General features: G+C 50.8%; 3 protein-coding genes across 3 annotated transcripts; 2 read left to right on the top strand and 1 right to left on the bottom strand.

The window, feature by feature from the left end:
- Nucleotides 1-4,304: 4,304 nt before the first annotated feature.
- Nucleotides 4,305-7,242, top strand: TGAM01_v208904 (hypothetical protein; the record flags this gene model as incomplete). Its single annotated transcript, XM_018806953.1, has 5 exons — nt 4,305-4,395; nt 4,472-4,598; nt 4,663-5,821; nt 5,892-6,372; nt 6,434-7,242. The coding sequence occupies 5 exons, from the start codon at nt 4,305-4,307 to the stop codon at nt 7,240-7,242; spliced, it is 2,667 nt and encodes an 888-aa protein (XP_018659843.1).
- A 2,109-nt stretch (nt 7,243-9,351) lies between these two features.
- TGAM01_v208903 (hypothetical protein) lies at nt 9,352-12,606 on the top strand (the record flags this gene model as incomplete). The annotated part of the gene is made up of 1 exon (XM_018806954.1): nt 9,352-12,606. The coding sequence occupies one exon, from the start codon at nt 9,352-9,354 to the stop codon at nt 12,604-12,606; it is 3,255 nt and encodes a 1,084-aa protein (XP_018659844.1).
- A 592-nt stretch (nt 12,607-13,198) lies between these two features.
- Nucleotides 13,199-14,296, bottom strand: TGAM01_v208902 (hypothetical protein; the record flags this gene model as incomplete). The annotated part of the gene is made up of 1 exon (XM_018806955.1): nt 13,199-14,296. The coding sequence occupies one exon, from the start codon at nt 14,294-14,296 to the stop codon at nt 13,199-13,201; it is 1,098 nt and encodes a 365-aa protein (XP_018659845.1).
- Between the last annotated feature and the right edge of the window lie 2,924 nt (nt 14,297-17,220).

The following is a 17,220-nucleotide window of genomic DNA, read 5'->3' as shown; positions in this document are numbered from 1 at the left end:
CTCCCAGTAAATTGCTCAGTCGCTGCTGCAGATCTCCCACTACGTCAAATTGTTGAACCTTCGTCTATATATGCCTCACTGCAAAATTTGACCTTTCGCTTCAGTAACAACTACGATACACAGGCATTAAATCTTGGATTCTATCAGACATTGTCTCTGATCTTTGGTGTGCTTTGTCATTGGCGTGCTTTGTCATTGGCGTGCTTTGTCATTGGCAAAGTGCCCCTGACAACTCTCATAATAACTGTAACAAAGGTGGAAATTTCACCAGTTCTGGCTTTGGAAGGACATTCATCATGGAAGAGTCGTATTTGATCACTCAGTTCTCATGTTTGATAAGATTAGCGGCTAGTTCACCTGTCTGGTAGGTGAATAGCCATTTGCAATTCGACACTTGTATCGTGAGAGGATGAACACGAACATTGAAGATCGATTTCTGTCAACTGTGACGGTCTAACATTTAGCAAACAATTGCCAAAAATTTACCCGGCTCCATATTAAAAAATCTAGTATCAGTCATTGAGCCTGATATGCTGCCACGAACATCAGCCACTACTAAATATATCTTTTACTCTACCTGCAGTAGCTTCAAAATTACAGCGCAGCCACCCAAAAGGGATACAATACTGTTAAAATCTAGGATCATATTCGGGCTATACTTTACTATTTGTTATTCCGGCCTATGCAATCACAGATACGGAAACCTTTTGAATAGCCCTTCTGCTTTCATGCCAATACATGGCAGGGTCTCGAAGCCTCTCGTTTAGATAGTGACGAGTAACGAGAGCATCACTAGCCATTGTGCATACTAAGACAATCTCAATGAACGGCTGCGTGTCGAATTGAATCTAAATCATTTCTTTTTCGTTTCATATTGGCTGTGCCATTCACATACAGCGCTTAACCTTGCTAACATTATGATCAGGAGATATATCAAGCTACTCAATCACGTTACTGGACTAACACCGCTATCATAACAAATTTGATGAAATCTAGTTGCACTGATCTCAGCACTGATCATCAATTATGCGACGAACAAAATTCCAGTCCATCTTGACGCAATAGCATGATTAACGCCAACTAATTATAGCTGGTTAGCAATTGGAACAATTCAAACCATACCTCTTACGAATATTATTGCGGAAGCCATGCCGCACCTGTTACTTCATGTACCTTATCAAACATACTTCTGCCGGTCGGCTGATCCAGGTTATATGTTTATCAATAAAAGCCGATTTTTGTATACATAGATAGCTATGTTATACGGTTTCAGATGTGAGCCCTTACGTAGACTACCCTTAAAGAGCGTGAAGACTTAAGAACTTTAAGCATAGTGTTAATTTACGCGGGCCATAGAACATAGTGTAACGTCTGCGAAAATTAAGTCTTCAGCTAACCTACAGAAGTCAACTGAACGAAATCAACACATGTGCAGACAGCGAATAGCGAAGAGTTTCACCAAGATCCTTCAGTGTGGCTGAGCACAAACCCTTAACTCGTTCTGGCAGCGGTTTGTAAATCAAAGGCTCCGCACATCGTGTTTATGAATTCCGAAGGTGAGCAATATATGCAATACGTCAATCTACGTCTCCCGCCTTTTTCTTTACGAGGCGCAAGGGGAAAATCTCGGGCCGTCTGTCGTCTACAAGTAGAGCCCGAAACTGAGCGGCTATGGGACGAGTTTGTTTATTCTACAGACATAGAGTACTAACGATGGAAGATAGCCTTTCTTACCGAGATCTAGCTCCGTAGCTATGTGCTGACGGATGACGTTGCAGCACGCACTCGGATCTAACCTCCCCAAGATCGACAAGCCGGAGGAGACAACGAAATGAACCGGCCGAAGTAAACTGGGCCACAGCTGGGGGATCGACCAAGAATGACGCCTACATGGGTACATGGCCTCATCGTCAATAGGCTATCTGTCGATTGAGCGATGCAATATCGTTTCAAATCCTGGGGAGAGCATGCAGCCGAGGAATCGATTGCTAGGGACGAATCTGCGATTAGAGGGATAGAGGCTTCAGTGCGCATCCTAAACGTTTTCTTTTTTGCGCGCATATCTGTAGGTCATCGCGAGATGACACGTAACGCTCACTTCATCAACTTGAAGAGCACGCCTCATTGGCAATTTTCTGTGCCTCACTTGGATCTTGGCTGCATGCATGCGCCATGCTTTGATGATGCTGCTGCCCAGCTTGACCTGGATTTTAGAGTCTAGAACATTGGAGGTGCAGGTTCAGCTGGCCAGGCTTCGTTACGGCGCTAACAAGGCCCTGGACGGGAGCCGACATTTGTCCGACAGGTCAACTTTGAATCTGTGCAACTGATGACGCAGAACTGCCATCAATTGGTGTGGCACCACCCCACATTCACAGAACTTGGCGACGGACGACTCGATTTGCAGCCAGACGCCTAGCATTGAAGGATCGGGATCGCTGCGGATGGACGTGGAGGAACAGAGACCGGATTTGATGCGAGAACTGACAACTGACGGCCCAACAGCACGGACGGAATGTGGAACACCCGAGAAGAAAGGGCCGCTGCTGGTCACAATTAAGCTTCATCTTGGACGAGATTCACTGCTGCTTAGTAGCACCGCCGTACAGAAAAACCTGATGCTTTGCAACAACATGTTTCGTGTGAGACAGTTGGAGGACAGTCGCAAACTACTGTACGGCTGCAACCTTAGCTTAGGCGACATAATTCGCTCGGCCGTACTCGTCAGTCCACAGCTGATATGCAACGGTGAGATGCATGTCTCCTATCGCTGCCGCACGGATATCATGTGAAAAATGCCAAACGAGAGCAAAAATGCCACATTTCCGACGAACTGGGCACTCGTGGGGCTCACGGCTCTGTCTTGACGCCGTGGAACAAGCCCTTTCCTCTTGCTGTGGGGAGAATCTGGCCTGGCTCGATGGCAAACTCGCAACGAGCCGACACTAAAGGACCGCTCTGAAAAGCTTATTCCAGACAATAAGACGAGCGACTATTCATGTGTGGTTTTTCGCTGGGGCGAGCCAAGCTCGCGCGTGGCGCCAGAGCCTCGGCGTCGTCAAAGCCAGGCTTTGTCGAGAGCGAATAAGGAGCTGCCGCAAAGCTGATTTCAAAACCAAGTTTTTTTTTCCTTAGGCCAAGGGTATGACGAGATTGAAGTGCCCTTGTCGCGCTCTCTGCCGTCCAATGGCCCACAAAAGCACAGCTGAGCAGGGATGAAGCCGCAACGCCAATGCAGGCTAAGACCAGCCGAGCAGGGGACGAGCCACGAGTTATCGAACGGTGGCCCCTCTCGGAGGGGGAAATGAGATTATATTGAAACCAAGGAGGACAGAGATAGAGAGAGAGACGAAAAAATCTTAAAATTGCCGCTAGGGTTGAAAGAGCGGGATTGGGGAAACTGTCAGGAGGGAGGCGCAGGCTGCATGCGAATAATTGCATATTCAACCGCTCAGCGATAGCTGGCTATGTCGACTTGTTTGTCTCTTCTCAGCTTTGTTTCTCGCCTCCAACTTTCCCGACGTTGCACGTCTCATTTGGTCGTCTGGTATGGCCATCCGTTCGTTACCCGCCAAGCCACAATCCCACAAGCTCCAATAGCAGTAAGCTTAGGATCTAATCCCTCTCTGAGCATAGAAACAAACAAGTACGTATAGCATTTTTTTTTTTTCCTTATTCTTCTCTGTCTCGGCCCACACACAGGCTAGATCGGCAAGTTGGCGCCGCAGCCGGGTCCTTGCCTGGCTGAGACAGTGTCTTATTAGTGGCGTGGCCAACTCATCAGGCGCAGCTTGGAGGGGACGAGAAGAGGAAAGACATGGCACTAACTGTTGGCTAGCTCGAGCAGTGATCAAGAGGGAGAAAAAGGGCATAGTAGAGGGGAGCACATCTCAGCTCGTGCCTTTCCTTGACGGAATACGCGTTTAACCTCTTGTCCGGCACCCACTGCCGCTGAGCTGAGAACTCGGAACTCGCCTTCCCTGTTCATTGCGTCGCCATCGACAGATCGATTGTTGATCAATCTGCTAAATTCAATACACGAGTACTTTTGTACTTATCGTTGGCGTTGTTTATCCCGCCTTTTGCTCTCCACTTGGCAATCTTGTTTGAATCTCAAAATCCTTGCCCTGCCCGCTCTCCCTTGTTAGCTTGCACCTTGCACTTGGCATCCAATTCGACTTCACAATTTTCCTTCTTCTTTATTCGCGTTGATCACGACGACATTACATACATCTTCGACACCGGCCCTTCAGCATCGAGCACCAGCTGACGCGCGCGGCAAGGGCTGCGACCACGACGCCAAAATGGGCAACTTTATCAGCTGGCTCGACAAGAACTTGGCTCCCGATTCCAACCAAGGTTCGGCCCAAGGCACTCAGCCCGAGTCGGCATGGGGTAAGCTGAATCTTCATCGAGATATGCAAAATAATAGACTTAATTTGTGGCTGACTGAACTCGCGTGTTATGTTAGGCATGGTTGATACTCTGATTCCTGTACTAGTTGTATCAGCCATCTACATCATCATTTTCCTATTTCTTAGAAAATCACAACGGCGCTACTATGCGCCGCGTACATACCTGGGGTCCTTACGAGAAGAGTGAGTAACACCTCTGGCGAAGTATGAGAGTTTGAGGATTGATTTGATATTGACGCCCATGTAGTCAGCGGACACCAAGTGTACCCAGCAATCTACTGACCTGGTTTTCCGCATTCTGGAAGATCCCCGATGCCTATGTTCTCACTCACCAGAGTCTCGACGCCTATCTCTTCCTCCGATATCTGCGCATTTGCTTCGTCATCTGTCTTGTCAGCCTTTGTATTACTTGGCCTGTTCTCTTCCCTGTCAACGCCACAGGAGGCAAGGGACTGTCCCAGCTTGAGATTCTATCGTACAGCAATGTCGACATTGACACCAAGAAGAACTATCTCTATGCCCATACCTTTGTTGGCTGGGCCGTCTATGGCTTCCTCATGTACATGATCACGCGCGAATGCATCTTCTACATCAACTTGCGACAAGCTCACCACATCAACCCGCACTATGCCAAGCGAATTTCTGCCCGTACCGTTCTCTTTACCTCAGTCCCGGATGAGTACAACAACGAAGCGCGCATTCGCAGCATGTTTTCTGCGGTCAAGAACGTCTGGGTCTGTGGCAAGACAGATGAACTCGACGAACTTGTTGAGAAGCGAGATGAGGCCGCTATGAAGCTTGAAAAGGGCGAAATCAGTCTCTTGAAAGAAGTTAACAAGGCTCGCGCCAAGGCTCTGAAGGACGGCGGAGAGCCTCACCCCGAAGGCCCTGGAACTGCCAATACCGAAGATGGCGATGTTGAAACTGGTGACATTGCTTCCCGCTGGATTGCCGACAAGAAACGACCGCACCACCGCCTGGGTCTCCTTGGTCTCGTTGGCAAAAAGGTCGACACTATCGAATGGTGCCGCTCCGAGCTGCAGCGACTGGTCCCCGAGGTTGAAAAAGCCCAGGCCGATTGGCGAACTGGTAACTACGAAAAGGTCCGCGGTGTTTTTGTCGAGTTCGAGACCCAGGGCGATGCTCAGTTCGCCTTCCAGTCTGTCACTCATCATTTGGCCCTGCACATGGACCCCAAGGCCATTGGAGTTCAACCTGGAGAAATTGTCTGGAAGAGTTTGACCCTCCCCTGGTGGCAGATTATCATTCGCCGATACGTGGTGTACGCTTTCATCGCCGCTCTCATCATCTTTTGGGCTATTCCTGTTGGTATTGTTGGTTTGATCGCCCAGGTCAACACTTTGAAGACGATTCCAGGCTTGACTTGGATCGCGCAAATTCCCAAGGTAAGCCATCTCAGACCACAAGGAGATGCATCATATTTCTATTGTCATTGCATGCGCTAATTGAAGATAGCCCATTCTCGGTGTCGTGTCTGGTTTGCTCCCGGCAGTGGCTCTCTCAATCCTTATGTCGTTGGTTCCCGTCATTATGCGACTGTGCGCCAGACTCGCCGGCGAGGTGTCTCAGTCCCGCGTTGAGCTGTTTACTCAGAATTCGTACTTTTTCTTCCAGCTCATCCAGGTCTTCTTGATCCAAACCTTTACCAACGCAGCCTCAACAGCCCTTGTTCAGATTGCTCAACAGCCGGGACAAGTCTTCACCATTCTCTCATCGTCTCTGCCAACAGCATCTAATTTCTACATTTCCTACTTTATCGTCCAAGGCCTCACGATTGCCACTAGCGTTGTTACCCAGGTTGTCGGTTTCTTCGTCTTTACGCTTTTGTACAAGTTCTTGGCCAAGACGCCTCGAGCCATGTACAAGAAGTGGACCAGCCTCAGTGCCATTTCTTGGGGCAGCGTTCTCCCTGTTTACACCAACATTGCTGTCATTAGTATGCTTCTTCCGTGTAGCCCTATTAAGTTTCCAACGTTTACTAACACCCTGTCTTTTAGGCATCACGTACTCAGTTATCGCTCCTTTGATCTTGTTCTGGTCAACCATTGGCATGGGCCTGTTCTATCTGGCCTACCGATACAATATCCTGTTTGTCACGGAAACCCAGATCGATACACACGGCTTAATCTATCCACGTGCTCTTAAGCAGCTGTTTGCTGGTATTTACTTGGCTGAGATCTGCATGGTTGGTCTATTTGCTGTCTCCAAAGCCGCTGGGCCCGCTGTTCTCATGGGCATTTTCCTCGCCTTTACCATCCTATATCACATTACGCTGTCGAGAACCCTCGACCCTCTTCTCTACGGCCTGCCACGCAGCCTTCAGGCCGAGGAGGAAGCCATCCTCGCGCGTATCGCTGGCAATGAGGGTGCCACCAGCGCCGAGGAAGGCCTGGCCACCAACGAATTGTCTCACGAGGACACCGTTAGCAAGGCACCTGGCACCAAGGTGGCGACAAATGCTCCCGCCAAGAAGGGCAACTTTATTCTCAGATTCTTCAAGCCTTGGATCTACTCCGACTACGCAACACTGCGCGAATGGTTTACTTCAGAAAAGCACTTTGCGGAACCGATCGAGTACCCCGAAGAGATTGTAGCTGAGGCCTACCTGCCACCATCTGTATCGAGCAGGGCACCAATTCTTTGGATCCCCTCGGACCCTGCCGGCTTGTCAAAGGTTGAGATTGCCGCTTCCAGCAAGGTGATTCAAATCACAGACGAGGGCGCGGTGCTGGATGAGAAGAACCACATTACGTGGGACTCTGAGGGAGCCCGACCCCCTATTTGGGAAGAAAAGATTTACTATTAAGGCGACTTGTTACGTGATACCCTCTCCCGTTTTATTTTGCCTGCCGCATAGCTGGCCTTTTTTTTTTTTTTTTTTTATACCGTTAGATATATATGGTGGTTTTAATGGAGGTTATTGGAGGAGCGAGAAGAGAGAGACTGAGAGGAATATCATCTTGTTTACGGGGTAACGTGTCATTGGTATTAGGACAGGGGACGACCTGAATATGTGATGGTATCACTTTTTGAGGAACACGGCATGAGGTGGAGCCTAGACTTAGATGAGCTGCATTTTGTTGTTGTATCAGCATTGGCCAAGACACGCAGGGTGTCTTGCATCTTTTTCTCTCAGTTTTTTATAATGTCAGATATGAATAGGAGTAGTAATGGAGAGCACAAGATGAATTGTCTCGGATGAGGGAGCCTTTTCCTTGCTTCAGTGCGCTAACAGTTTTGTCGGATGCTGCTGCTGGCTTGTTTGTTCGTGTCTATTGAGTGTCTCTGCTTGCCGCCCCCATCTGACTAGTGGACGGTGGTCGACGGTGGCGCGGGTCTCTGTCATTTCCCAGGCCAAGAAGCAAGTGGAGCCTCAGTGTAGCCTCGTTCAAAATCGTATAGTAACTGGATGGATGGATGGAGTCGGTGCATGAAAGAAGAAACAAAACGCAGCGTGACACGCATTGGCAGAGGATGATGTGCAAGGCCCAGCCAATGGTATAAGCTGCCAGCCAGCCTCTCCCAGCCATTGCTATATGCAGCGTCTAATCATAGCCCAGAGCCTGTTTTATATCATGTGCAACAGCTGTAATACACGCAGCTCTCCCCAGCCCCCCGCAGCATCACATGTCCCGGCCTGTAATAGGTGGCTGGGCCAAGATTCGCCCAAAACAGCAGTTGGCTTACTGTACCTAGTTCGTAGCGGCGGTTAGTATGGAGAAGCGAGAGAGAAAAGCTCGGGTCCCCTTCCCGCTAGGCCAAGCTTTGGTTGCTCCCGGCAACGACGGCCGAGCAGGCGACGACAACAAACGGGGTGGGGATGGAAAGGAAATTGAGCGTTCATTAGTAGAGAGATACGAAGTACAGCGGGCTGTGATTCACTGTGTTGGGAACATCAGATTTGGGTGTAGGGCTGTTTTGTCTGCGTGTATTAGAATCGAGTTGGGTGAATAAGTAAAAATACACAAAACAAGGCACTTGCAGTGTTGATGTAAAGTGTATTTGACATACACATGTATGTATCAAGAGAGCCCGTCAGTCGCACCAGCCGTACAACAGCCTGCCAGTCAGCGGCTAATCAGCCCAGCCCTGGTGCATGTCCAACCACGGCAACCACGGCCGCCTGCAGCCCGCCTGGCCTTGCAACCATGCTTGCCATGTTAGCTCTTTCCCTCCGCCTTTATCGCGCCTGCCCCCTTGTTTGGACGATTCCGAATCTGTCAATCACCACCCGCTGCTGCGCCTTCCTTTCTGCTGCTTGACGCTAATCGCCGGGGTGCATCCCACCGCTTTGGCGCCTTTTTCCCTCTCTTCTGTGTTTTTGTGCCCGCCAAAACAGCCTGGTCCAGGTCCCTGCGTCGTTTACTTTGGCTTGTTTTGTTGGCTTTTGGCCTTGCATTGCCCTTTCCTCGTCGCGGCCGCTTTGGCGCAGAGCTTCTTTCGAGGGTTTGCCTTTTGGATGCTGCGTTGCGTTGCGTTGCGCTGAAGCAATAACCATTTTATTGTGTTCTTTTTTCCATTTTGACTTTGTTTCTTCTTATCCTTTAGCTGCATCTCTAAGCTTCCTTTGCAGGAGAGGGGCGATTTGCCGCCACCTTTGGCCTCATCGCCATCACTATTGCGCGTACCATACGGACTCGGTTGTATCTTTGCAGGAAAGAAAGAGCTTCTCTGGGGCCATCAGATATCTGGCTCAGACGGTGGATGCGATTCTGAAAATTACAACGAGAGAAAGCGTACGGCAGCTTGAAAACGCCAGAGACCGAAGCCAAGAGCCACGATTGCGACAAGCCTGCGAGGGATCGACATGCCACGATGATATGATCGACAAAACGAACAAGGCAATCGAACTCTAGTGAAAACACCAAAAATCCATCTTGCGCGGCGAAGCGGAATCACGAGGCGAAATCGATCAATGGCCGCGCTACCAGAGGCGGTTTCTCGCGGACGCGCGCAGCCGCATCGCGCAACACCAGGATTGGCGCCGCCTTTGCGCCGACTCTGGACCGCGGCGCTGCTCTTGGGCGCTCCGCTGGGGGCCTCTGCGCACAGCTTCCCTTATAACCCCACCCAGATCTTTACGCCCAGCGTGTGCTTCAACCAGAGCGCGTGTCATGGAGCGGACGTTGCCTACATCTTCACCCAAGACAGCGACGACCACGTACAGTTCATGTCACTCAACATTTCGGGCTCGATTGGCGCAGACACAAAGCTGAAGCTTGTATCAACATTTCTGCCTTTTCTGGACGGAACCCAATCACCAAACACGGCGTTTGGCGCGGTGAGAACAGAAGATGGCTCGGTACTGGCATATGTTGGAGCATGCGATAAGGGGCCAGGAGACGTTTGGACCTTTGGGGAGGGAAGCGGTAATGCAACGTGGGTAAAGCAGGCGACCACCCTGGGTAAATTGAAGCAAAGCGCGTCAAGAGGGCCATATTTCCTTGGAGGAACAATTGCTTTTTCAGCGACACTGGCCCCTTCGCTGGATGAGCCGACGATATATTCTTATGGCGGCATGTGCGATACGCCCTCAGACAACTCGACGGATTGGCAGTCCGAGGCGGATTATACCACGAGTATGATGACTCTTGCCCCAACCGATAGCAGCCCGTCGTCAAAATCCTACGTTCAAGGCATCGCGTCTAGCACTGGACCTAAGACGCCCATTGCCGGATTTAGCCTCACCGCGTTACAGAGCTCAATGAGCAACAATTCTGGCACCGTCACTCAGCAGACCGCGTACGCTGTAATCGGTGGCCATACCCAGCAAGCCTTCATCAACATGAGTACCGCTGCTGTGTGGAGTCTGCCCGAGGAATCCTGGTCTTATATCAATGTTCAGCAGCCAACCGATAACGCCGACGGCATAGATAGCAGATCTGGCCACACGGCCATACTAGGTGCAGATGGACACTCAATTATCGTCATGGGAGGCTGGGTCGGCGATGTTAATACTGCGGCGGATCCGCAACTGGTAGTGTTGGAGATGAGCGAAACATATAGTTCTTGGATGTGGACAGTACCGAAACAGCAGCCCAATTTTGGAGGCAGTGGTATCTATGGGCACGGCGCGGCCCTCTTGCCGGGAAACATCATGATGGCATACGGAGGATGGCAGATTGGCGGCTCCAGCTCATCCAGCAAAGTGAAGCGACAATCCAGCGTTACCACCTCGCCACAGTTCTTGAACTTGACCGACATGACGTGGTCGACCAGCTACAACAATCCCTCGGCGGGCAAGACCCCTGGTAAAAGCCCAAGCGGCGGCTCCTCTAGCTCGACAAGCGATGCGGCCAAGTCAAAGATCCTAGGATTGAGTCTTGGATTTGGTATCAGCGGCGGAGCCCTCCTCATCATCTTGGCCGTCATCGGCTGTTTCTGTTGGCGTAAGAGGCAGAGGAGAAGAGCTGCTCGCGAAGAGACCATCAGGGCCATGGCTCAGGACGCGAGCATGTTTGTCCACGACACGTCCGAGATGGCTCGGCGGGACGATAATTTTCCTTGGGGCTATCGCAGCTGGTACTCCAATGGGCCAGATCAGTATCAACTTGGCGGAGATGACCGGTCTCTCGGGTATGAGGGCATGCGTGGCTCCTACGGCGGCTATGCTCCGGTCGTACCTGGAGTTGCGAGAAAGCCAGTATCTCGGCAGCTTCGTGGCGGTTATATGCCGGCGAATGCCCAGAACAGCTTTATGCCTACTCCAGGTCAGATTCACCCTATCATGGAGGATGAAGAAGAAGACTTGGCCCAGCAGCGTGTCTATCCTAACGAAGTCACTACGCCCACATCAGACGCATACTCTGATCCGTTCCTCACACCAACCGTTGCTGTAGCTTCAGGGGCTCTACCGGTGTTCCAGCCACCGCCCCCTGGTCAAAGCACCGCTGATCCACACCCAGATAGCTCATTCCAACACGATCCAGATGTGCAAGATTGGGTTTCCGACGTTGACGCCGCCGATGCAATGTTGGCTAGATATAATAGCACACGCCAAGGTCAAGGCCGCGGGGCCCCCATGAGGCGAGGCTCCCAGCGTTCGACTGGCATGCGAGAGGATGATCTCCGCACCGATTCAGCTTTATCGGAATCGAACCGCAGCGGGGGAGATGGCTTGGGACGATCCAGTTCTGGTCGATGGTCTAATATTCTTACCAGTGCTTTTGGTGGTACATCATCAGTCACCACAGAACCAGGCAAGCCAGGCAGCTCCTCTTCCAGCAGCTACAACACAGCGAAATCAGGATTTGGCGCCTTACAGGCAGAAGGCCCTAATCTGTTGCTTGGCCGATCAACGCCCCAAGACCCATTCGACGAAGACGAAGCGCCTAGTTCACCATCAAAATTCAAGCCACGGCGCAATTGGCTGGGCTCTTTGAGACGCGTCTTCTCTGGATCCGAGTCTAATTCGGGCGACTTATTATCCCCCAGGGACAGATCTCCTCAGAGGGAAATATCAACGGATATGCTAAGCAACGATTATGAGACACCGCTCACAGCCATAGGTAGTGAGATTCTCCGAAGGAAGCAAGGCCGCCAGGACTGGGAAGGTGCAGATGTTGGCAGTGCTGCAGGGAGAGAAAATGACTGGGACATTGAAAGGGCTGTGGAGAACCGCCTGGTGCAAGTCATGTTTACAGTTCCCAAAGAGCGTCTTCGTGTCGTTAATGGCGAGGATTTTGACGACGGAACAAGTACCGACGAAAGAATACCCCTCCATATGCCACAGACGGCAGAGCTCGTTGACATGGACAAACGGTCATCGCAAATCGAGCCTTCGCTTCGCAGCGCCAGCAAGCTCAGCTCTCACCTGGATGAAGAAGGCGGCGGCGTACCCGTAGACGAGAGAGATCGCGACGACGGCTTCCTAAGGATCAACCAAGAAGATTACGAGGAGAGGAGCGACCGGGACGACAGAAGTGAAAGGCCGCTTTCTATCGCAACAGATGTGTCGTTTGCTAGATCAGCGAGCGTGTATACGGCTGAAGCCATGACGTTTGAGCGGCCCAAGACGAGAGTGCTGCAGATGGTTGATCGCTTCGAGAGTTTTGGCAGCCATAACAGTAACGACAACAGTCCTTCGGTGAGCAGGGCGGGAACGCCAGGGCTGCGGACCATCAAGAGCAAGAAGTCTATGCGGAGTCAGGAACAGCTTAGGCAGCATTAGCAGGAAGAAAACGTGAGGGTGCGAACAGCAAATGATCTTTGGGAGGGGGGTTGAGTTTTTTTTTTTTTTTTCCCTTTTCTACGTTTTTTGTTTACCAAGGGATATTCAAGGGCATGTGTTGGGATATATGGATGGCTTGGAGACCATCTGGAGTTTTACATACCACCCTCTCATTTTGGAAGTGTAGCTAACTGAGCGTTTTTGTGTATTTCGGCGAGTTAATGGTGCTGTTATCTGCATGTATATATATATATAGGTAGTCTTGCATGGAGAGATGGGAGGATGGCTTGGTGGGTTGGCGGATGGATGGATGATTGGGATGTATCTAGGGCGGTGGGCATGTATGTATGTGCGCATGAGTATATATATGAGTTATTTCGGGCATCATTCAAGCGAAAAATTGATCAAAATTCCGTTCAATCCCAATCCGTGATGCGTCTAGTTCATTTCCAATGCCGTCCTATGTAGTAGTAGTCTGTATGTATATCCAAATCAATAAACGCCATGTCTCAGTGAAAGAATGCAAACAATATCCAATATCAGACTCGCAGCAGCCAGTCATCATAGTACAGTAATACAATAGCAGTCCCCATCATTTCCTCTCCCTCAACCAGACATTCCATTTCAAAATCGTGCTAATCAGCTGCCTCCCCGGAAAATCAATAATCACCACGCCCACCCGCGCCTCGTCGACATTGCCCGACGCATCATCGAGATACTGCCCCGTCATGTCATTCATGCCCTGAATCGTCCTATTCATCGGTCCCGCCGCGGCCTCAATGGGCAAAACACCCACCGAAGCAGATGTATGCGCCAAGTAGAGAAAGCGGTTGTCGTCTGGTGCCAGGGCGGCGTTCTCCAGCGCGTCGCGGATGGCGGTCCATTTCTCAGAGAGGTGGTACACGTCCGGGATGATCCAGAGGTCCTCGAGGACCATTTCGGCGCCTTCCCACTGCAGGCCGTAGGGGCCGCCGCGGGAGTCAAAGTTTTGCAGGATGAAGATTTTGGAGCGTAGAGCGCCCAGCGTGGGGATGGGCGCTGCGAATTCGTACTTGTGGAGGTGCTTCTCGGATCCGGGCGCAGTGAGCGGCGCGGCATAGTGGTGATAGTGAAAAGCGTCTTCAAAGGAAATCGTGTTGTGCGCGCCAATCGGGCTGCCTTCTTCCTTGAGCCGCATGATGATGGCCTCAGAAGGGTTCTCGTCCAAAAAGGCAAAGACATCCAGCAGCACCTGCTCGTAGCTAAACCCCGTATATCCATCCGCATGGTAGATATGCAGCTCGTCATCCCTCAACCTCGCGCGGATATCCAGGTACCGCAGCCCGCTGTTCAGCTGCATGCTCAGGTTCCAGTTCTGGCACTGCAGCTGCTCCGACTCAATCTCGTACGTCATGGTGTCGTGCGTGCCGGGGATGCTGAGGCTGGTGATGCGCACGTCGTCGGGGATGGCGGCCATCCAGGCGGCGTGGTTCTCGTCGCCGGCGTCGAAGCTGTAGAGGGACTGGTAGCCGCGGTAGCAGGTCGCGCCGGCGGTGCAGGGGCCTGTGCCGAGGGAGACGAGCGCGTAGAAGAGCGCTGTGGCGAGGAGGAGGATGAAGGCCATGAGGCTGGAGGAGAGGCGGCGGCGGCGTAACGGAGGATGGGGCTGATGAGGGCCGAGGGCCTTGATGGGGAGTGATATTGCGCCCATGGTGACGGTGTTGTGTATGTCTGTATGTATATGCGATGCGATACCGGCAGTATTCCTTTGCCTATCGTTACGTTGCGGATGGTGATTGGTATCTCGTCTCGTCTCGATATCCAATTGCAATGCAAGGATCGGTGTGCAAAGCAGGGAGGTCGTCCAGACGCAGCGGTCCAATCTATGGCAAACGGTGACACGCAATGACCCGCATCGGAGGTGGGCGATAAGTAACAAGTAATATCTGGGGTAATCAAGTAAGAGTTTAGTCAGTCAAAGAGCACACAGTAAGACAAGCAGGGCAGACAAACAAACCAATTCTTTGTCAATGCGAGTTTCAAAACACGGAAGTTGCCAGCAAAATCCGAGATGCTCACTGTTGTTGTGGTCGCAGAAAAAGGCAAATTAGAGATGCAGACAAAAATGATGGTGATGATGCAATGCAGATGCGATGCGATGCGATGCGACGCCGCGCGTAACCGGAAGATATTCTTAGCACGCCGGCGCCGAAAATGCTCCGGGCAAATCACGGGTTGTCACTGCAAATACAGCGCTGACTGCTAGAAATTATAGCAAGCCTCACTGTAGGTATGTTGCAGTTGATTGATCATGTACTACTAGTATAACACTAGGTAGTCCAAGGTAAAAGCAGAGATAAAACGATGCAAACCACTCATTTGTGGTCAATAATATGCATCAACGTATTTTAGTTCTTCAACGCAATTTCAGCCATTCATACAACAAGTGCTCTTAAGCTTCAAGGTTCAAGCCAACCCATGCCTTCAAACCAAATTCATCCCACGTGTGAAGCAGTATAGAGGCCAAGCCTCAAATCAGCCACCACCGCCAAAAACAAACCCTGTCAACTTCACCTCGAAACTCCAAATCGCATCGCATCTATCAAACTTCAATTGACATCTTTACAAGAGTTAGAGTACCTTTCGTACTTTCGTACTTACAGCCCCAGATTCTCTCAAGCATGCAAGACACCCCATATTTTCTGACAAGCCGACGGCGATTTTTGCTTTTTTTTAAAACTCAACACCACCCTATCCTGTCAACCGGTCCTATCAAACGTTACAAGAGTCCAGGATCGGCTTTTCTAATCGCTGATCCAAAATTCAAATTGCTCAGCCTCTGTAATTATCAGATCTCACGCAATCAGTCCCCCTTTTTCTTGGGTTCCCGACCCTCCCTTGTATGCATCTCACGAAGAAATCCTTCTTGAACAAGGGGATACGAGTCTCAACTCTCAATCTGGCAACTACACGCCACTTTGGCCTGTCAACTGCCCTCATTAGCTCCAGTGCCAAACAACAACGACTTCTTTTCCATCATCGTCCTTTTCACCGAGACGGAACGCTGTAGCACTACTCATCTCGGGCCTCAGTTGTGTCCAACTCAGCTGAACAGGCCCTCTATCCACGGCGCTACCGCAAATTAGAGTAGACCTAGACCCTCACCCTCAATATCCAAAGCGGCTTCTCGTATTCGCGGGCGCCGATTTGGCGCGCGGCGCGAGGCAACTTCAGCCCCGGGATTCACAGAACTAAAAAGTCAATACCAATTGCTCTCTTTTCTGGGGGTCCCTCTGCTTTAGACTTTGCGCACGTTAGGGATGGACCCTGGAGCGGGCAAGCCTCGTCGGTTGGATTCCATTGCCATGCCTCTTGGAAATAAGGGGAAAGCTCACACATGAAGCTTTGAGCTATTGGAAGCTTCCCGTAGACTCGGCCGCTTTCGCAAGCTCAAGAGCCAAGCCACCGAGCACGAGTCGGACGCCTACAGTAGGTATTGTACAAGTATATGATCAAGAGGGGATGGCATCTCACCCCCCAGATGCAGGGGGAGAGTCGGAATAAAGAAAGAAATCAAGAGAGTCAATAAGACTGCTACTTCTTTCAAACCTTTGTCCCGGCGCATACGATAATGTCAACACTTTCCCCGAAATTCCCAAATGGATCCAATTGAGCACGCGCCCTCGGAACCTTCATTCACAGCTCGCGGAAAGCCAAACTCCATAGGAACCAACGATTTGATACAATAGCAGGCAATAGTCTGACTCGAGCCATTTGCTCCGGCTCAGTGGGCGCGCGTCTCGATTAGGGCTGCTCCATACTTTTAACAATCGTGGCCCGCCAGTCACGGAGCTTCATTTTAGCCTGTATCAGCAGCAGCACTAGCATCGTTCAGTGGATAGACAGCACAGCTTTCCTAGCATCGAATCTTCCAATGGGCCACTGTACGCAGCCAATTGGTCACCGCAAGCAGAATGTGATGTGATGGTTCCAACGAGCGTGGCATGAAACGGTATGGAGCCATAACCCACCATACACAGCATCATAGATCACAATATGTAGAAACATGGAGCTTTACCTCCATCTCGCACTTGTAGTACTATATACGCGCGAGGGGGAAAAAATTCTCGATCCAAGTGGCTCAAGCTTCTGCTGTTCACATGGCAATTGGCAGTTGTCGGCCTCTGAAACACCCGGCGCGGTTGCTCCCAATAACAAGAGATCCATCTTCCTAGCTTGTCGATCATTTTTGACCTATAGATCGGCAAACGCGGCGTCATCCTTTGACATCAGATAGCCGAACATGGTTCAGTTTCATATGCTTTTGTTGAAAGTAGCAGTCGCTCTGCCGAGGACTTGCGGAATGTCAATGCGCCGTTTACCCATGTTGAGACCTTAGCTTCTTTCTTCTCCCAAGATGCTGCAACAACTTTGCTGCCTTGGTATATGTATACGGGTGCCAAGCATCGAGCAATCCAATACGACCAGTTGTGGTCCACCATGCCAGATTTAGGACAAGACTTTCGTCTTCAGACCCAACGATTACCTATTCAAAACATGGAATCACCTGCCGCATGCGCATAACTCTCCACAGCGCATTCGAGTGAAGGGCATCGTATGATATGATTCGGCGGC

This window comes from Trichoderma gamsii (assembly GCF_001481775.2).
Source record: "Trichoderma gamsii strain T6085 chromosome Unknown Scaffold_40.2, whole genome shotgun sequence".
Classification (NCBI taxonomy): domain Eukaryota; kingdom Fungi; phylum Ascomycota; class Sordariomycetes; order Hypocreales; family Hypocreaceae; genus Trichoderma; species Trichoderma gamsii.
Note: the sequence above shows the minus strand (reverse complement) of the source record. Positions and strands in the feature narration are given on the sequence as shown.